This window comes from Caretta caretta, chromosome 3 (assembly GCF_965140235.1).
Source record: "Caretta caretta isolate rCarCar2 chromosome 3, rCarCar1.hap1, whole genome shotgun sequence".
NCBI lineage: Eukaryota > Metazoa > Chordata > Testudines > Cheloniidae > Caretta > Caretta caretta.
The window spans coordinates 154828362-154849773 of NC_134208.1; the positions used below are offsets into that span (position 1 = coordinate 154828362).

Sequence of the window (21412 nt, forward strand, 5' to 3'; positions counted from 1 at the left end):
GGTGGGTGAATTGAGTATCAGAACAAAGACACAAACAGTTTCAGGCCATCGCAAAATAATTTCCAAGTGTCAAAAGTGCACGTGGTACCTCCCAAAACAAGATGATCTGGTCCCTGCTTCAAAGACCATACAAAGTGGATTGAACCTGGCTTGACAAGTTAGGGTCATACTCAGACAAGGAGGGTGAGAAGGAAGGACAAGGGTGACGACAATATAACATGGTTACCCAGGCATGTGCACATCTTGATGCTTCAGGAGGAAAATGAGATGAGAAATGGTTTAGGAGCAGAGTCAGTCCTTTGAGCCAGTAACCTCCTGGCCAAAGATCAGCAGTGTAAAGACAGGATAATGTGTAGAATATTGGTTTTAAGAATAACTTATTTTAAAAATAACATCTTTAAAATGAAAATGTGTTTTAATTGTGTGGCTCTTCGTAGGTTGCAAAGTTAAATGCAGCTGAAAAAGAACTTTCTGAGATAACAGAGAAGCTGAAGGTTTCAGGGAAAGGTAAGGCACCAAGTATCCCTGATTGAAGAGCTTTAGGGAGCGCTGTGGAGAAGAGGGCAGAGTATGTATATATGTCTTACATATAGTTGCTAAATGAAAATGGAGGAGTGGAATCTAGAAGCAGGCATACTTACAGGTCATTTTGCTCACTATTGTTTCACACCAGTCCCAAAGAGAGTACATAATCTAGTACACAGGATCAGACAGTAGACAATATAGATGTAGTTACCCTGCATTTGTTATTAATGAGTATCTTAACTGTACATAACATCTCAGGTAAGGGGAGGAGGGTGTACTAGCTAGATGAGTTTAACAAGGTAAACTAGTGCTCATCGGTGTTAACCATGTTTGTGACACCAATCCTATTTGAAGAGAATTCTTCCACAACCTCCAAATCCTTTTGCAGGAAACAAAAGACCAAAGGATTCTGCAATTGCGGATGGTCTCTATTCAGGTCATCTTTGTCACTGCAGATGTAAAAGTTTAAAGCAAAGAAAAACTGAAAAGTGCACAGTGAAAGTACTTGAAGTTTAGGACCCTGTGTTCATCTGGTGAATTTGCAAGGAAATGCAAACTCTCCTCCCCTCTTTTTTATCAAAAGGGAATTTAAAAAAAAAAAATCTTTAGTGAACAGCCTTTAAATTGTAAGCTGAATTTAAAAAAAATTCAAATTGACTGTCTCTTTAAACAAAACAAATATTGGGCACATAAAAAGTCCACTAGAAAAAGTTGAGACAAAATGTACTTGTAGGCTATGTGTAATGTGGCCAGGTGTTATCTGGGGAAAATGTACTTAGGTGTTTGTTTATACATTTTTCTACCAGAAATAGTTTGTATAAACAAAGGATGGGTCTTCCTTGTGTGAGTAAGATTTCTCTGAGAATTGTAGAGTCTTCCAGGTGGTAATATATTTCAACTTATGGTAGCTATACTTTTATGTCTGCATGATATGGTCCGCTATTTCATTTTGGTCAACCAACCCAATACCAGTGCCAGTTTGGGTCAACAATTTTGTTTCTGGTCATTTGTCCAGGACCATTGCTTGGAAAATCTATCTGAACCTGAAAGCATTTAGTACTGTTAATTCCAGCGTGTCATGACTCACTGAGGTGGACATGAATCCTTTATAGCCCTGGAACACTGGGAATGCCAGCATTTATTGCTAGACCTGTCAGACTGCGAGGTATCAGACCTTACTTTGAAACAATACTGGGGCTACTTTGGTACCTCAGTTTAACAATGCTTTCCTGACATTGGGCCAGGATAGACTATAACTAGTCTTAGATCACTGCCCAGTCTATTTTAATCCTTGTATTGGCTGCATGTCTTTTTTTCTTTGCAATTTAAATTGGTAGCTCACATTAACCATAGGTGCTGGCCTACAGCTTCCGAGAGCACTTACACTAACGATAGGTGATTTTTATCATTGTATTGGTAGTCTGTCAATACTAAGGTTGTGAAACCTTATCAAGCTTTGGCTTTGTCTGAGTCATTATATGTCTGGCCTCAAAGGGCAGCACTCCAGAAAGATGGACGAGTGAGTGACAGGCTGAATTACTGTACCTCTTACCCAGCACTTGTAGAAATTAAGTGGTTGTCAGAGCGACATCAATAGAGGTTTACAGATTGCTTTCTAAACTCATTTTGAACTACCTACTGATGGGGAAGCTTGATAACTCTCTCATACTTCAGTGCAGCTGAATGAAAATCAAATACACAGAGATTTTCACTTTTATTTTTTGTTAGCAATGATGATGTTCTTCACGGACAAGCTGATAGTGAAGTAAATGGCCCTAGAGCTTTTGTCCATATAACATAAAATACAATATCCATGATTAATCCTGCTCCTAGTGATGACTAATTTTCGTCTCCCCAGCAATTTTCTGTGCGATTGCAGATATCACATCCTAAGAAAAAGACTGAACTGCATTCCGTAGCCTGAGCTTGGGAAATCTGGTCCCTCAAGCAGCAGGGGGGTAGAGATTCCCTTTGTGATGCTGAGGTAATAGATCCTGCTGTGCATTTGCTCATCAGAGGACAGACTGGTTTGTCCAAAGCTGTATTTACCTGGGACACGGCTGTCCTCTGTAGCTGCCACCCACTGCTGAAACTTCCACATCCACTTACGCGTTGCGGAGTCTCTATTTTGAAATGGTGGCAGCACTTTAGGCAGAGACAACTAATCCATTCTGCATTGGGGCAGGGTTGTAGGTATCAATTTTCTGGGCTGGTCCATTGTGCCCAACTTCAGGCCCAATCCTGTGAGGTGCTGAGCATCTAATTCCCATTGATTTCTTCAAGGTTTTTCCCAGGTCAGGATCTTTTTGAGTCTAGAGCATGCATGTCTATTCACCAGCTTACTTCAAAGTTCAGATACTTAATCTGGTGGTATGCTAAACATCTCTCTAAGAATGCATCATACAGTGCAGAATGTGTGTAAGTTTAGTAGTAAAAGTGCTGTGTGTGTGTGTATATCTATACACACCTTTAATTCAAGGTTATTTTGTAGGCATCCTTATGCACATAAGGGTGAATACTGACATACAGTATCTCTATCTTTTAAAAGGTTCAAACAGTCAGTTCGTGGGTAGCTTTTGTCCTGATTCACACTCAGTGTAAAGTAATTATATTTGAGAGAAATAGACTTAATGAGAGCTACTTTGACTGGACTACTTACAATACGTTTTTATTAACGTTGATATATCATCTGCTTAAGGGACATTAGGGCACATAGCATACCGAGTAATAATAATTCCTTGCATCCTATTAACTAAGTGATCTTTGAGTAATTACTGTTACATGCTGCTACAGCTTTTGTGTGTGTGTGTTAAACTTGAAACTATATTTTGTTCTATATCAGAAATACCCAGTTTATGAACTGAGGCCTTTTAAAAATGTTTGCATAACTAGAAGAAATGCTTAATAGTTCCTTACAATCACTTTCAAAAATATACTAATCACAAATTTAAACAAAGCCAAAAAAAAATCATCTTTAATTACATTCAACCAATTCTGATTTATAATTAAGGCTGAGTTAATTAGGACTGAAAGTTAAAATACTTCGGCCTGGCTTATAATTAGGACAGATATTTAAAAATTTGCAAATTACATAATTGCGTACAGACACACGTACATATCTACATGCACACGTAATCATACAGTTACAAAGATTTAAGTTTGCCTGAATTTTAGCATAGCGTATAATAGTAAAAATGAGGCAGAAGTTCTTACCGAACAACAAGGGCTCAGAAATTCTGACAACACAGAATTAGTTCTCTTCATTGTCTGCCTCTGACATAACTCAGAGGTTGCAAATCCTGTAGCATTGTCAAAATCCAAGAAAAGAACTTTTCTGATCCTTGTTAAGTCATGGGTTAGCAAGAAAAACCTGAGGCTCTAAAGCCTCATGAACCAAAATTTGAGATGCAAAAGAAACAACTTTGTTATTACATATATGGGAGGAATCAGCAGTGTCTGCAAAGAGATGGACTCTCTCACCTTTGGGAGGAAAAAATCCATACCTTTATTTTCCCAAATATAAATCAGCCTTCCCAGTTAGAAAACATTGCCAAAGTAACAGTATGTAAGGCTGTCTGAACAGGAGTCACAGATGAAGTATTTTTTATAGTAAGATAGGAAATACTTACAGACTTCAAGGGGGTGATTACTTGAGTTAACATTCACAAATTCAGAAATGGGTTTACACAGATTAAAATGGATAGAATCAAATTAATCCTTTAGAGAACTCCATTGAATTCTTCCCCAGGGACAAATTTGGCCCATCATTTAGCTGAATGGTGAGAGTTTTGCACAGAGGGTGGTGTATTAACTATCTGTCTTGGGTACTTATATTGCCCCATGACACACTTTGCAATCTTTAAAGGTTAAATTTGGTGGGTATGAGACTCATCTTTTTTTCTATTTCCCCCTCCTCCCCCGCTACCTTGTATATTTTGCAATCCTCTTGCCCAGCCCAATCCCAGCCGGCTTCTCAGGATTCCTTGGATGAGTTCATGACTGAAATAAAATCAGGCTGCTCCTTAGACAGCGTAATGAGGAAGAAGCTTCGCTTGCGGTCCTTTGAATTGAGGCAAGAACAGCAGAGACTGAAAGGGTTAATAAAGATTGTTAAACCTGCAGAGCTGCCAGAGTTGAAGCCACAGTGAGTCTACATCAATAATCATTGTATATTGTCCATTTGAAATTGTGCTATCCTGGCAAGTGAAATGCTGCCAAAATGTAGAAAGAGCAAAATATACAATGGGTGCCACCTCCTGTGGTACATCTGAAATGTCACTTTGGCATGTCAGTGTGCCACTGACCCATAGCCATGTCAAAGGCATGCTGCAGAGAGATGCAGCAGCAGTGGAGTTAAAGCAGTAAGATCAACACCTGCTTCGTGTGTGTGCACATGTGCACACACAGTGGTGTTTCTTAATAACATGTCTTGCAGAAGCATCACACAGCACAGGTTTGAGTTCTTGTTTCATAGCATCACCTTTGTTCCGCAAATGTTTCTGTTCTTAAATAGAAGAGATTGATGCTTAGGTATTTACTGTAGACTGTGCATTTGCTAATCGCTTTTCTTTGTATCTAATTTTGTTAGGACTGGGAGTCATGGTGTGGAAATGGAGAACAAGCCTAAAAAGCTAACACTGCCTCTCTTTGGTGCAATGAAAGGGGGAAGAAAATTCAAACTGAAAACTGGAAACCTAGGGGTAAGTTGGATGAAGAGGCCAGTTTTCAGGTATTCGTTGCTTTCGTTTCCTTAGGTCGTTGGCTTTCCCTTCACTTTCTTTTCTATTCTTCTTGGCCTTTTAGTTAAATTCAGATGTATTATTAGTTTAATTCCCAATAGGACTATCCAAAAAACTATGACCTGCTTTTCTGGGGACAATGACTGTATCTCTTCTTCTTTTTCACCTGCGCTGATACCTTTCCTTAGGACAAAATAGCTCGTCATCCATTTGGCACTTCTTTCCTAGTTCTTCCTATGTGTGGAACACACATGCTTTGTCCTGTCTTGTCTGTCTGTGGCCGTTCTGTATCAACCTGTCTATATATCTCAGGGTTTTTTATAGCACTCGTCATCAGATTACCTAAACACTGCTACATCAGTTTGCTTTTACGCCACAGAAGTTGCCTCTCAGACGTCCAGTTATCCCTGAAAGCTTGTTAAAAATGAAAGATAATGGGCCTGAAGTGGAGGAAGAAGAAGAGGATGAAGATAAGGAGCAGGAAATCAAAGCAGCAAATATCAGGACACAAAAAGCAGAGATGAAAATGGCAGGAGAAGAAGCAGAACAAGAGACTAGTCTTCCTGCCAGTTCTCCTAGCAAGAATGTGGAACCCACCCATGGTAAACAGTGACCGCTTTTTCCCTTTTCCCTGCATTAGGTTATGAGAGTATAAACTACTGGATTTTTCAGAGTTGCCCAAAGCTCTGGAGGTTTGTTTCACAGATGTTCATGTGACACTTTGCAGATTTGCTTTTCAGAGCTTTGTGCCTATGAGTTCAGCATTCTGGGCACAAACAGATCCAGGAACCGAAGAGTTTCACCTGGTTTTGTATTAAAGCTCTGCACAACAGCAAATTTCCCATAGTTTTGGGATTAAAAAAAAGACAAGAAAAGAAATCTTTCTGTATTGTGACGGGCTATATTGATAAACCAGTGTGTGCAGCACTTGAGTGTCTTACAGTAACAAACTAGTACATGACATTGTTGTAAAGGAACATAATTAAAAAGAAAACAGATTTCAGAGTAAGAATACATTTGAAGGTTTATAAACTGAAGAGGTAAAATATTTTAAAAGTCATAATGGCAGGATCTTGACACTGTCTGTGTCTGTGACACTGTATATACAAATTCAAACCCTTTTGCATTTACCAACTCTGTGCATGTGAAAACTCAGCCATAACATTGCAGTAAGTTATTTTGTTCCCTCATATCTGCAACTCTACGTCCTTGCTTTAATGTATGGTATCATGTGCGATATGGCCAAGTTGTTAGTTTAAACTGGCTCTGTGGGTTAATTAAACTCCCTTCCCAATGTTGCATTGAAATAGTCTTTCTATGTTTAAACTCTTTAGGTGTTTAGAGAGAATTGTCCCTTTATTTGAATGTCAGTGCTGAAATGAATGCAGCTAAGTTTACTCTAGTATATTGTGTTTCAGTGATACTAGTGCTCTACTTCTTAGGATGCCTGATAAGTGTATTCTGTTGACTTTTTGGCTGTTTTCCCCAGAGATTGGTTTTCAGTCTCAGCCCATCAGCAATCGGTTAAAGACACCAGATAATGAATATCAGGTGGGCCTATCACAAGAGAAGTCTCAAGGTGAGCAATGCAATGTGGGGATCAGCAATTGTGCAGGAGATTATGGACTTAAAAATGTATTCAAAGGAGCTATTGTCTGTGCAAATTAGCAAAAGGAAACCGCATTGTCTAGTTTCTGAAGCAGGGAATTAGGAATCCAGGGGGTGTAAGGGCTATTTTCAACTCTGCCACAGTCTAAATATGTGACATCTGGGCAAGTCACTTCATCTCTGTATTTCAATTCTCCTCGCCCCTCCAAATCTGTAAGGCGCTTTGAGTTCCTTGGATGAAAGACACTATATAAATACAACGTTATTTTAATGCAGTAGCGTGACAGCAGGATCTTGTGAGGAAGAACCAAGTATAAAAAATGATGCACCCTTTTTCTCCTCCTTGTCTTGTCTTAAGAGTTGGTCAGAGGGGAAGTGCATGTGAAGATCTGTGCCAATACAAATCTCAAGTACCATATGGCAGTAGCATGCACTGTGAGCTGACCAAATGTCACCGTGCATTTTACAAAAGTCCATCTGATCCTCAAGATCAAAGCCTGACTTGGCATGCAAAACATTTGGAAGAGATCTGTATGAATTCTTTTACTCTGCTCTCCCACCTGACAGTCTATGGCAGCCTAAGATTCCTCAGGGAGACTGTCCTCTTCTCTATAGGGATGAATTTTGATGTCTGATGAGATTTGAGATCTTGAGTCATTTAGGTTAAATGGCAGGAGAGTCAAGGCTATTCATCTTACATGATCCCTCACTATTCTCTTCCACTAACTGATATTCCTGTACCCAGAGAAGTGGCATTTTCGTATGTTGGTTCCATGTATTTCCTAAAGTAGCTTTCGGTCTTCATGGCCCAGAGTACAGACCCTTGATGGCCGAAGTCCAGGGCACTTCCATGCTCCAGCTTCAGTATTATATCCTCTTGTAATCTGCAGGGAGAAGATTGCTTGACTATTAAAATTTATCATTATAGTAACTGTAGATAGAAAAGACCTATTAGATCCTAACCCCTTACAGGTGGATATATGGAGTGCCAGATAGAGGATCGAATACGTTACATTTAAGTGACAACTGTAGTTTGTTTAATCTCAATAAATTTATAACAGTAGGATCCTGTTCAACAGATAAAAGAACTGAATTTTGGTTCAACAAGGTTAATGTACCATTTCCTTTGACAGGTCTGTTTTTAAGTGGGCCTTTTGTAAACTTATTTCTGATAGAGCTGCTGGTTTGTGATGTAGGAGCAATACCGTGTGCTATAAAACAGATCTTGTTTCTTCCCAGCGTCTGAGAGCACGTGCAGGACATTTGAAGAGAGCCCCAAGAAAAAGACGAAAGTTTATGGCCCAAGCAGGGTAAGTAAGGGGTACCTGAAGCTCTCTCACTCATAGGAAGACCGTCCCTGCCCCAAGAAGTCAACAGTCTAATTTAAAAGATTCCCTCTGAGCGAAATGGGTTGGTGACGTGGTTGGAGTACAGCTTTGTGACAGTGATGTCTCTTCCATGGTGTGTGAGACTAGTCTTCTAATACACTACTGCTGCAGCAGGCATAGAGAGCTATTACAAGTCACCGAGGAGCGTGCCTGCTGAGAAGCTATGATCTAGCATTTCAGGATTGACAGAGCTCCGTAATAGCTACAGTCAAAATAGACCACCAGTCCATTCATCAAAGCTTCCTTTCCAGTTTGTGCTGTGTCACAGTGATGTGATCTCTCATTTGCTTGTATGTGCTCCAACTTGCCATAAAAATTGGCATGCTCCAAGGCCCAGTCCTGTGTCTGCAGAGCTTTCTTGTGGATTAGCGTGGGATGTTGCACTCACTGGCTTACATAGCAAAGGTCTTAGTCTGGAAAACTGATACTGTTGGACAAAAACCTGGGGGCCACCTCTGTAGTCCATGTGTCTTGCCTTTAATATAACTTCATCCTTTTGGGAGTTGTGGAAAGGGGCCATTGTTAGTGCTGTGGAATTTATTGTAACTGGGAGCCAAGGTGTAAGTGGCCTCCAGTGCATTCACAAGGAGGATAGAGTTGTTTCTAGGATAAAAATCTGTAAGGGATATAAACCCTCCATGTTTTGGGGCATAAAGATAACCACTTCTGCTGGGGGTTAGAAAGAACCTTTTCCTGGGGGCATATTACTGCATAATTTAGCATCATGGGGGCTTGTACCTTTCTCTGAACCATCTGGTACTGACCATTGTGGGAGACTGGGTACTGGACTAGATGGTCTACAAGTTTATCCAGCGTGGCAATTTCTACGCAGCACATTCTGGTTGTAGGTTTTGTAATTGATAGAATGCTATGCAAATACACTGCATCATGTAGCAAAGAGATGTACTGCCCATCAGCCACTAGCAGGATCCGCTAATCCAAAATAATACTTCCATTGGCATTAATTGATTCCGTTGTTAGCAATCCCAGCAAAGAGGCCAAGGACTGAATGGGAACATCCTTCAGAGGAGGTCCCTCCTTAGCTAGGTTGAAGCATATTAGTGAGGGAAGTGTCAATACATTTGCACTGCTACAATCCATGCTGTACCCCTTCTGTGGATAACTAGAAGGTACCAGTCTCCAGGGCTGTCAGACCCAGCACCTCTAACCAGCACTAATTCACTCCAAGCATTCTAATGTTATAGTATTCTCATAATATTAAATACCTTAGGTTATCTTCACATTCCCATTACAAATCACTTTTTTGCACATGCGATCTTCTGCACACACTCTCCTTTTGGTTGATATTTTCCATAGTGGGTTTCAGCCCAAAGGTAGCATTTTTTTTAAAGTTTGAGGGGAAAAAACTTTTTATGCACTTCTGAGTCATGCAAAACTGGAAAAAGTCTTTTCTCCTTCTGAAAAGATTTTGACTTTTTTGTGCACAAGAATAAAGATAGCTGAATTTTACATGCTGACACTTTCCAGGAGGCTAGATCTTCCAGAGGTCTCTAATCCAGGTTAATTTTAGAAAATTAAACAGATTTGACTGACTGAAACATTGCTTTGATCATGCTGATAGATCTGTATTAAGGGTTTATGTAATAACCAGTACATAAATTCAATGCTTAGTAAATATAGACTCATAGACTTTAAGGTCAGAAGGGACCATCATGATCATCTAGTCTGACCTGCACACTGCAGGCCCTCACCCACCACTCCTTTAATAGACCTCTAACCTCTGGCTGAGTTATTGAAGCAATGTATGCTCTGTGTAGATTTAAAGACTTAAATATAGGTGGGTTGGGTTTTTTTGTTTTGTTTTTCAATGTTTCACTATAGAGTTGTTAGATTTTGACTACATAATTGTGGAAGTAAAAGATGAAAGTTAAAAGATTACTGCTTCAGCCCTAAATTTTCAACCTGACTTTAACTTGCTATCTCCATATTTAGGCCTCGATGAAAATAGCCTGATTTTTGAGGAGCACTTAGCAGTCACAAATGCCACTGAAATTAATGGGAGCTAGAAGCATGTATCTCCTTGGAAAACGAGGCCACTTTTATTTTAACAGCTTAACTTCAGGCATTCAAGTTTGAAACTGTTGGCCTTAATATGATTTTTATTTTTTTCCCAGTGTGAATTGTGCTCCTAAATCACTTAAATACTCTTAAGTCTCACCTTCCCCTTTTTCCTTTAAACAGGGACATTCATTGTAAAATTGACATCAATGTAACATTAAGCTTACAAATTTAAACCCCCGAGAGTCAGCAAATACAAAAATTAACATTTTCATTGTAACCTCTATTTGCATACACCATGGACACAATCCTGTGTTTTGCATTATCTGTAATGCTGTCAAGTGCAACAAACAGTTCTGCCCTCGTTAGTACACTCAACTCCTACTGACTTCATTGGGAATTTCATGGCTATATCGGAGGGTGGAGTTGTCCTTCAGTCTATGCTCTGAGGCCTGGTCTATGCTGGGCGGGTGGGGATCGATCTAAATTATGCAACTTCAGCTACGTGAATAACATATCTGAAGTCGATTTACTGAGATCTACTTATCGCGATGTCTTCACTGTGGTCAGTTGACAGCTGACGCTCCCCCGCTGCCCGTCGATGCCGAGGGTAATGTAGACACGCCCTGACAGACCGGCTCTGTTACCAGCCCACTGCACTCCTGTTGTTTCCTCATTGACCTTTCACAGTAGGGAAACTGCTTCCACCTCTCGGTAGCTTTTTTTTTTTTCCAGCTTAAAACTGACTATTTGAAACACTTGGGAACTTTATGCTAGGAATGCTGTATCTTTAAAAATGTCTGCTCAATTTTTATTTTTTGCAGCTCCAGCAAGCGCTTTCCTCCTCGCAGTACCCAGAAGATGACCCAGACTACTGTGTGTGGATGCCTCCTGCAGGTACCAAGCAATTTCCTCTGACTTCTTACTCCAATAAATCAGGAATCCATTTGCAAAATAGTCCTGAGGTCCCTTAAGTGTGGCCCAAAAAAAAAAAATTCAACCAGTATGGATATTTCACACATACACCCATCCCAAATACCACATGTAACAACCATGTACTTTTCACGCTGCTATATGTGCTACTATTAGTTCCTGCAGTTCTGTTCGCTTCATTACGCCAAGTATGGTGGTGGTTTTATTATTTGAAAGGAAGATCAAAGCCTATGAGGTTTTGAGCAGCCTCAACTTTCACTGAAGTCATTGGGACATTCCGCAACCTGTGGGATTGGTCCTCTATAACTTTTGTGAAGACTTTTTGGCCAAAACTTTGAAACACAAATCTTCCTACAACTCGTATCACATGTTTTGGAGAGACAAGCCTTATTAACTTATTGTGGCAGAGATATAGGAATGACTTTTAATAGGGGCACAAATCCAATTTGTGTGGAGGGTGAAAGGTAAAGATTAACTTTTCTAATTAACCTTCAAATCGTTTTGATTTAACCTTCTGTGGTTATTTTTAATGATGCAATGAATTTTCAATTATACTTTTTTAATGAGAGCATGGCTTATGCATATAGCTTTTCATATTAAGTGCATAGATTAGATTTCATATGGTTTCATGGTAGTCTTTCTCAAAATTACAGATAATTAGGGGTTTAAAACATTGCTGGGCCTCACAGGGAGGGAGGAGACGGGGAAGGAACTTCACTGAGGAGAGCTCTATCCCAGAGCTAAGTGAACAGAAGGACTGCACTCCATTAGCACTAGTAAAAACTAGAGCAAAATTCCTGGCTCAGCTGACCAGAAGAGGGGCTGAACTGGGTGTGTCTAGCCAGCTTCCTTTTTTGAGGGAGCTCTCTTTTCCTGTCTCCGGCTGTTAATGGGCGGATTTGTCTCCTGTCTGAGCTGGCATAATGGGGACACTGGAGGAACCAAATAAACAGGAAAGATATTATGTAGTCTTGTAAAGGCATATAACTCCCAGCTGTCAGGAATTTATGTATCAAAATGAGACTAGTATTGTAGTATCCATTGTGTGGGTTGGTATACTTTTTTTCTGCCTGTCGAATGTATGCTCTGTGCAGACAGTTTCATTCTTTGCTCTGAGTTGATCTTGGAAGAGAAAATATATATATATATATTTTTGTCTCTTGTCTATCAGGTCAAAGCGGTGATGGCAAGACTCATCTGAATGAAAAATATGGCTATTAAGCTTCACAGGCCCCAGGCAGGGGCTCTGAGGTCTAAGGGACCGTGCTACTTTGGACAGCTTCCTGCACAGAGTTGAGTGAGGGGTGAAAGAGTTAGCTTCTCAGATGTTGTTGAAGACTGAATGGCATCAGCACCAATTCAGACAGTTATCTCAAGCATTGAATTTGTTCTTTGTTTTTAAAACACTTGTAAGGATTCCTGAGCCTTGCACATAAATTTTTCCACCTCTTCCTTCTGCAGTTGGCCTGGTCGTTGTATTCAGCATAGGAATGTTAGACTTGTAAGGACTTTATGTTTATAAGCTTGATGAGGTGAGACCAAGCTGGTTTTATCCAATAAAAATGAGAACACTAGTGTTTTTGCCTCCAAATTATACTTAAAATGACATTTTTATTTCAAAGAAAATATATTTTTAACCCCCTCTTTCCCCCCCCCCCAAAAAAATCCTTTTTAACTTTTGGAACTCAAGCATTTCTGCACTGAATAGTGCAAGAAAACCAGAGCATGAAATTGGCTGGAAACACTGAGAAAAATGCAACAATTAGAGGCATGGAAAAAAACTCATATGAAGACAAGCAATCCAAATATTTTCAATTTGTCTTTCAAAAGAGACAAATTTGAGGGGACATGATGATAAAAGCCCCCAAAATAGTGAATGCTCTAGAAAAGGGAGATAGGAGTTTCTGTTCTCCTTGTGTTATAACACAAGAACATTGGGACATTTGATGAATTTGAAAAATGATACATTCAAAATTGATAAAAGATAATTCTCTCAGTGCATAATTAGACTGTGGAACTCATTGCCACAGAATGTTGTTGGAGCCAAGAACTTAGTGAGGACTAAAGAGGGATTTGACCTTTCTATGGATAACAAGAATATCCAGAACTATAAAAATTCATGCTGAAAGAGTATTGGAAAGAATCTAATACCTCATTTATCTATAATATGAAACCTGCGTCTTAAAATAATTCCAAATGTTAAGAGATTAGGAAGAGACCTTGATGGGAGCAGATTACCCTCCATCTGCCTACTATGCAGTTTCTTGCACCTTCTTCTAAAGCAGTGGTGGGCAACCTGTGGCCCAGGAACCGGCGTCCGGGAACCCGGCAAACCACAGCCACCGGGAGCTGCGAGGGCCGTGCCTGCAGATTGTCGTCAGCAAAATGTCTCACGGCCCACAATCGGATTACCCTGATGGGCCACATGCGGGCCACAGGTGCCCACCACTGTTCTAAAGCATTGATGCTGGCCACTGTCAAGAGACAAGATATTGGATTAAATTGACCATAGGTCTGAGGCAGTCCAACATTTCCTATGTAAAGTAGCTCTATAAAATGCTACGGTAGTGGTTGTATTATACATAAGGAAATTCTTCTTTTAAAAATATGAATTTTATCCTGACCATGTCTCTTCACCTTCCTCTTTCATCAGACGTGTTTCTAGGATGGTCATAATAGTTCAGGCTTTTCTATCTTTTCAGCATTGTGTGTTTGGGCAGATGCCTTTTGTATTCCCCTATTCAAGCCCCCGCTTGGTTGAGAGTATTTCTCCCTAGTAACCAAAGTCCACTCACATCAATGTCCTCTTATCAGTTCTTTCAAAATCATAATTAAAGAGAAAATACCTGCAGATGGAGCTAGTGAAGCACAAACCATGCTGTGTCATAGGTCTCTTCCATCTATGAGCTGTATTATGTCCAATTCCTTTCCTCTGGACCTCTGAAGTGTTCCCTTCGTAATTAACTCTCTCTCCCCCCCCTGCTCCCATAAAGCTGAAAATTCACACTTACGCCCCTGGCTTTAAATCAAACCCTGGTGTAGAAGAGTGATTTCACACCCGCCCATTCAGTCGCCCAGCTGTTGAAACAGGTCTTTGTTTCTGCAGTAAGCTACAGCATCCACACACTTGTTCTCGCTGCTTGTGCCAACATGTGGCCAGGATACAGTGCTTTCTCCAGCATTCAAGGACCAATTGTCTAAAGCTGCCATTTCCCGTGCAGAGGAAATGATTATTGTATTCTCTACCACGTGTTTACCTCATTATTGTAATTACTTTCCCTTGCTACAAACCTTCCTTTTATGTATTCACCTGATAAATACATTTTAATTTATAAGGCATATCCAAAGCCCTTTAAGCACTTAATATCTGGCCAGCTGCCTTCAAAATATTTTGGTTTGGAGCTCTGTGCGTGAAGCAGTTGGTTTGATAATTTGCATAACACATTCTGCTGTTTCACGTCAAACAATTATACATTTAATATAGTTATATAAATGCCATAGGTTTTTACAAGCTTTTACATTCTGATTTAAGTGTGACATTTAGCATTAGATGCTCTCAGCATCATGATAGAAATTAAGTGCAATGAAATGTCAAAAGCTCTCTTTTTCTGATACCCCAGTGTGTGTGCCTATATGTATATACATGTGTATGTATACTTTCTAACATGAATATATTGCATTGTTTCTGGGTTCTGATGACCTGTTAAACCTAGGTTCAGTCTCATATTTTCACTAGACATACTCAATAAAAATGCAGCCTAATTGTAGTTCAGCAGACTAGTCTTTCACTTGGAGCCTGGCTTCAAATCTAGTCTTTGATCGCAAGTGAAAATAAGATTGTTCTCCCAAACTATCATACACTTTGACTCACTCTGGCACACAACTGCTCATGAATGTCCTAGACTAGAATAGTGGAACTGCAGGTCACAACTGATCTGCACTGGCAGAACTGTATGGAGGGAGCCTGAGGCTTCAGCAGTTGTGAAATTCCAGATCAGGAGAAATGTGCATAGTGCTTATCTGCACTAATCTGACTAGCCCCTCGCTTTCATAGGTATCAGGTTCACACTCCTAGAGACAGGTGTAACCCTTAACGGTATAGGGGGTGTTATTGATATTATTGTATAAATATAGTACAGATGGTTTCTGAAGAGAGAACATTGCTTGTGTGAGCTGTCTTTATTACATCTTTATGTAGAGGGAAGATAGTCTTGCCTTTACCCTGCAATATAGGGGTGGGTACCCTCTAGGCACTCGAATTGAAAATAGCTTCTCCTGATTTCCTTTGACTCTGCATCCCATGCTCCCTACCAACTCCAGTCTACACAGAGCACTGCTACTAGCTTCCTCTCCCTGATCTTCCCTATCACGCCACCACTCCCTTGTCTTTAGATCAAGTTCAAGCTTCTCATCCCTCTGAGGCACAGCACAATTTTATCTTACCAGTATCTTTGTGTTCACTTCCTCCTGCAGTTTAAACTCCTGAGGTTTCCTACAAACCACTCCTATACCCTTCTCCTGCTTCCCCTTTGCATATTCTTTTCATATCACCCCTTTTCTTTTAGTATATCCTCCCCGTCACTCAAATTATCTTCGGAATGCACTTTCACAAAGCCTTGCATCAGTGATCCTTCAAAGATGCCCACCCTACTTTGTGATGGTGACCTATCAGCTGATCTATAGTGTCTGTCTGGTTTAGGGCCTGGTCCTGGAGCTAATTCTGTGTGGGAAGAGCTCTGCAGCTGCCTGGAGTCAGTTGCAGGACTGGAGTCTCAGTGCAAGCTCCTTATAGGAGGGGCCGTGTCTGCCTTTGTACAGAGCTGTGCACGCTGCTCTATAAATAAAATTGTAGTAATGTGAAGTGAAACAATACAAGAAACTATGGTGATCTACTAGCGAAATATTTCCCTTTTAGAACGGCCGTGCATCTGTTCTGTTTTGGAAGCAGCAGCATATTGTCCATGGGAATTTCCTCAGAAAGTGGTTGGCAGTGCTATAAGCCCATGATAGGAAGTGAGTGATGTTTCTCTGATGTCAGAACAAAACGGTACTATAAATCTGTAAGTCGTGTAACTTGCTTATCAACCTTTTTATCCCCTTACCATAAATAACCTTCCCAACAGTCTTTAAGAAACATCAACCAAGGCAGATTCATAACAGCAAGCCAATAACACCCTAGCAGCTCTTACAGGCTATTGTATGTAATTCTGCTGGGGTCTGTGTTGAAATGCTGATTTATTTTCCAGTGTTGAAAGCACAGCTGTAAGCCCCGCAGACCGTTTTGTTCTTGCTTCTAAAGCAGCTCCCTTAGCTTCAGGTGTTTCTCACCACAAAGCGGATACAGCCGTTTTCTTTCTAAAAATTAGTGCACTGCCTGCGAACTCTGTTTTCTGGCTTCTGTTTTTGAGAAGCAGTCACACAAGGAAATGTACTGTGATGTGTTGATAGTTGATAAGCTGCAGTATCTCTTCTGTCTCTCTAATCATTCAGATAAGTGGTAAGTGTGAGCCAGTGGCTTAAGCTCAGGCCTGGGTATTAGTAACTCCTATATTCTGAACTTGACTCCTATTCGCTCTCTGACTTCAGGCACGGGAGTCAAGATCAGAATGCAGGCATTTTGAATGCCTAGTTAATGGGAGTTTTGCCACTGATGTCCAGGGATCAAAGTTCCATCTGTTAAGTCTCTCAACATCTCTACAAGAAGTTACTTATCTCCATTTTAATCACTGCACCTCTATTTCCCCATCTGTTGTAAAAGGGAGATAATTAACTTATCTCAGAGACGTTAAGAAACTAAGGCTATGTCTACCCTACAGTTTGTGTCGGAATAACTTCTGTCACTCTGGAGGGGTGAATAAATCACACGCGCGCGCACACTCACACACACACCCCCCCGAGTGACATAAGATACATGGACATAAGTACCGGTGTGCACAGCACTATGTTGGCAGGAGAGCTTCTCTGCTGACAGAGCTGCTTCTGCTAGCAGGGGCTGGAGTAATGAAGCCAATGGGAGAAGCTTTCTCCCATCAGCTTAGAGCAGCTTCAGTAGAGAACTTACAGTGGTGCAGCTGCATTAGTGTAGCTGCGCTGCTGTAAACTCTCTAGGGTACCCATGTCCTTATCGGGTGAAATCTTGACCCCTGTGACATCCATGACAAAACTCCCCTTAACTTCAATGGGGCCACGATTTCATCTTATGCTTGGAAAGTGCTTTAGCATCCTCTGCTGAAAGGTGTTATGTAAAATGTATTATTAGAGCAGCAGAGGAGGGTAAGTATGGTTGAAGGGCAAATGGATCTCTGTTGCCTAGAAGGAGGAGGAGTGTGAACAGCAGCTGATGCTACTGTCAGAAACCAGTACTGAGGATTGGGATGAGATCATAAAAAGGAAGCCGTATGAGGACCACTGTGGCAGCTGGAGAGCATGGAGATGCTGGGAAGGATAGAGCAAGAAGGAAGAGAAACCTGAATGCATTATTATTATTTAGAGGTCTGAAGTCAAAGGATGAGTAGGAGGCCTAGCACCTTGTGGTCACACCTAAAATCTGCATATATAGTTAGAAGTGATATGAACACCCATGAAAATAGGGAACTAATCCAATGAGAGCTAAAGCATTTACTTAGACAAATGCAAGTTGGGCCACTTAAGGGAAGACATATGCAGGCTAGCAAAGGGGGAGCAGATGGGTGAAAAGCAGAACTTGGAAAGCAGTGACGGGCTAGTGGTGGACAGCAAATGGGTTGGGTGACACATTCTAAGGTTCAACGCAGACCAGTGAGAGACCATATCGCCGCCTGCCCTGTAACCCTGGGTGCCTTAAATGCTCTGCTGCTGTGACTCATAGTCCGGAAACAGCAAGCAGGCAAGCATACAGTTCCCTGAATGTCCGTGTGCTGCACAGCCCTGGTTCAGCACTCGGACCCCAGCAGCCTGCCTATAATGCAACTGCCCCACCCTGGTCTCCCCCAGCCTTGGTTACTACTTGCAGGGTGATCCCAATGCATCCCCAGTCCCTAATTTCCCCAAAACCATCTGCCCTGAAACATCCAGCCCTCTCCTAGAAGATTTGGAGGAGTAATAAGGTCCATTGCTCCTTAAAGAGACAAAAGCACAGAAGCTTGTTGCTTTAACTGGAGTTAACAATCCCTTCAATTCAAACACAGCACTGGGTTGGTTTGGATTAAAAGTAAAACAAGTTTATTAACAAAAAGAGAGGTTTTAAGTGAGTTTCAGCACAAGAGGAAAATACAAAATGGTTACAAGCAAAAGTAAAATATGCTTTCTAGTGTCTTAGCCCTGGTCTACACTAGGACTTTAGGTCGAATTTAGCAGCGTTAAATCGATGTAAACCTGCACCCATCCACACGATGAAGCCCTTTTTTTTTACTTAAAGGGCTCTTAAAATCAATTTCCTTACTCCACACCTGACAAGTGGATTAGCGCTTAAATCGGCCTTGCCGGGTCGAATTTGGAGTACTGTGGACACAATTCGACGGTATTGGCCTCCGGGAGCTATTCCAGAGTGCTCTATTGTGACCGCTCTGGACAGCACTCTCAATTCAGATGCACTGGCCAGGTAGACAGGAAAAGAACCGCGAACTTTTGAATCTCATTTCCGGGAACTGTGGGATAGCTACCCACAGTGCAACACTCCGGAAGTCGACGCTTGCCTCGGTACTGTGGAAGCACTCCGCCAAGTTAATGCACTTAATGCACTTAGAGCATTTTCTGTGGGGACACACGCACTCGAATATATAAAACCGATTTCTAAAAAACCGACTTCTATAAATTCGACCTAATTTCATAGTGTAGACATACCCTAAGACTTAATCAGCTGCAGCCTTGGTTCAAGGCAGATTTCTTCCCAACCTTTCTTCTTTGCAGCCATGTCTGACTTTCTCTGAGTCAAGACCTTCCACAGAAGTAGAAAGTGCTGGTTCTCTTTGTCATCTTAGGTGAGAGATCTTTGCAGGTTTCTCACCTATATTCAGTTCCCAGAGGCTTCAATCCCCCTGGCTGAAGGACCCATCTTTCTCAGTTTGCAAGAGTTGTGGTCCCTTGTGTCTGTCCAGTGATGGATGCCAAGATGACTGCTTCTCTCTCTTTATATCTTCCCAAACTCAGTCTTTCGTCGCCAGACTCAGGCTGACTTCATGCTGTTCTTCCCTTCCTGTGGACTGCCCATCCATCCCCTGTTGATTTGTATGTAGATAGGGTTTCCATTGTTTTTGGTCACACCTAGCTTAATTTCATTGGAGATAGGTGAATAGCCTCCTTCCCTCCTGTCTGGGAGGAAACCTGTTTATCCCTTTGGTCATAGACTTGGAAGCATAATGTCAGTGAGTATTCATAAAAAGAAAAGGAGTACTTGTGGCACCTTAGAGACTAACCAATTTATTTGAGCATGAGCTTTCGTGAGCTATGAGCTGTAGCTCACGAAAGCTCATGCTCAAATAAATTGGTTAGTCTCTAAGGTGCCACAAGTACTCCTTTTCTTTTTGCGAATACAGACTAACACGGCTGTTACTCTGAAACCTGTGAGTATTCATAGTTCCTGATACAGTGTTAAGATGTACATTTTACAATGACATTAATCACCAGTGTGTCATTAGCTCTCATATAAGATCTTACCTGATACACTTTTATAATAGAGTACTATTATATAAATCAGCTGATTCAATTAATTATCATTTGGTTTACTCTCTTTATAGTGCAGTAAACCATTGAAATGTAGTCTCGGATAACGATCCTTTTCTCCATCTGGGAAGAGACGCCATGTGGTTGGTTGAAGACTTCCTTCCCGGCTGGTGACAGTTGAGTCGTTCCCTCCTCCCCTTGTTAGCTTGATGTCTTTGTTTACCTTTTATGTAAGTGCACCTTCATTGTCTCTGCCTGAAAACCAGCTGCTCAGCCAAGCAGATACACATTCTAGGGCAGACTGGGCTTATGCATTGCTTGCCAAACACATTTTAAGAACAGGTTTCAGAGTAGCAGCCGTGTTAGTCTGTATCCGCAAAAAGAAAAGGAGTACTTGTGGCACCTTAGAGATTAACCAATTTATTTGAGCATAAGCTTTCGTGAGCTTATGAAGTGAGTGTAGCTCACGAAAGCTTATGCTCAAATAAATTTGTTAGTCTGTAAGGTGCCACAAATATAGAGGTTGTCTTTTGGGGATCAGAAGTAAATTCTAGAGACTGCAGCTCTGATTGATACGTATGTTCATCTTTTAAAATGCAGTACAGCTGAACCCAAAGAAATCTCTCTAGCAGAGAAATGGATATTCAGCCCATTACCTGCACGTAGGAGAAATGCCTCCAGCATTATAACCACCACCAAAACCAGCCATCACATGTATGAACTCCATCCACCTGGTGTTCTCTAATCTTCCATTCACAAGCTGGGATCACGTGAACCAGCGTCAATCAGTGAACTGAGACAGTCCGAAATCAAGAATGATACCTTCCTCATTCAGAGATCAGAGTGACAAATTACAGATTTTCCAGTTTCTGTCCCAGCTCAGGAAAGAGCAGGAGGTTTCATTCCACTTGGGGACCTAGTACCAAATCCACCCAAACAAGAACACACACAGCTTTATCTAATGTATTTTATGCCGCCATGTTCTGATATCTTGTCATTGCTATTGGCCACATCTGAAGTGTTTGCAGAAGGTGACCACTATGTAATTAGGATTATAAACAGTTTTGCAATCTCATTTGAATAAAAAATTTCATGCTCTAGGGCATAAGCCAATCTCTGACTGATGGGGGTTAGGAAGAAACCTATGGCAGCTCTACGCTTTAACCAGGAGTAGCCAACACGTTTTAATCATGACTTGCCTCGGTCTGTGTTAGGTGCTAAAATGTGCTTAACGTTGTGTTAGTGAACATGTTCTCCAAGACAATCCCTGTATAGACCAAGCCTCAGTAGATTAGAGAGGGGTTTAACTGTGAATGTTTGTTCAGTTTTTTTATATCTGTAGGGTTTAAAGGAAAATAAGTGTCCGTGTGTTCAGAGCCATGAAGGGGTGTGTTTTAGATCAATCTATACAAAGAATACAAAGGAACTGAGGGTCTGTGCAACACTGGAAAGAGGCAAACACCACAGTCACTCATACACAGCAAGGCAGACTCTATAGACCAGGGTTCCTCAACCTGTGGATCGGGACCCAAAATTGGGTTGCCAGAACATTTTGAAGAG

At 41.1% G+C, this 21412-nt stretch overlaps 1 protein-coding gene across 1 annotated transcript in view; it reads left to right on the forward strand.

Moving 5' to 3' along the window:
* The window catches only part of SLC4A1AP (solute carrier family 4 member 1 adaptor protein), a 23184-nt gene extending 8205 nt beyond the window's left edge, over nucleotides 1-14979 (forward strand). Inside the window, exons 7-14 of the mRNA XM_048843444.2 lie at nucleotides 438-507; nucleotides 4480-4669; nucleotides 5114-5225; nucleotides 5644-5866; nucleotides 6754-6843; nucleotides 8112-8182; nucleotides 11104-11176; nucleotides 12384-14979. Of these exons, the coding sequence (XP_048699401.2) occupies nucleotides 438-507; nucleotides 4480-4669; nucleotides 5114-5225; nucleotides 5644-5866; nucleotides 6754-6843; nucleotides 8112-8182; nucleotides 11104-11176; nucleotides 12384-12433 (879 nt within the window). The 3' untranslated portion in view covers nucleotides 12434-14979. The remainder of the gene's footprint in view (nucleotides 1-437; nucleotides 508-4479; nucleotides 4670-5113; nucleotides 5226-5643; nucleotides 5867-6753; nucleotides 6844-8111; nucleotides 8183-11103; nucleotides 11177-12383) is intronic.
* The last annotated feature ends 6433 nt before the right edge of the window (nucleotides 14980-21412 follow it).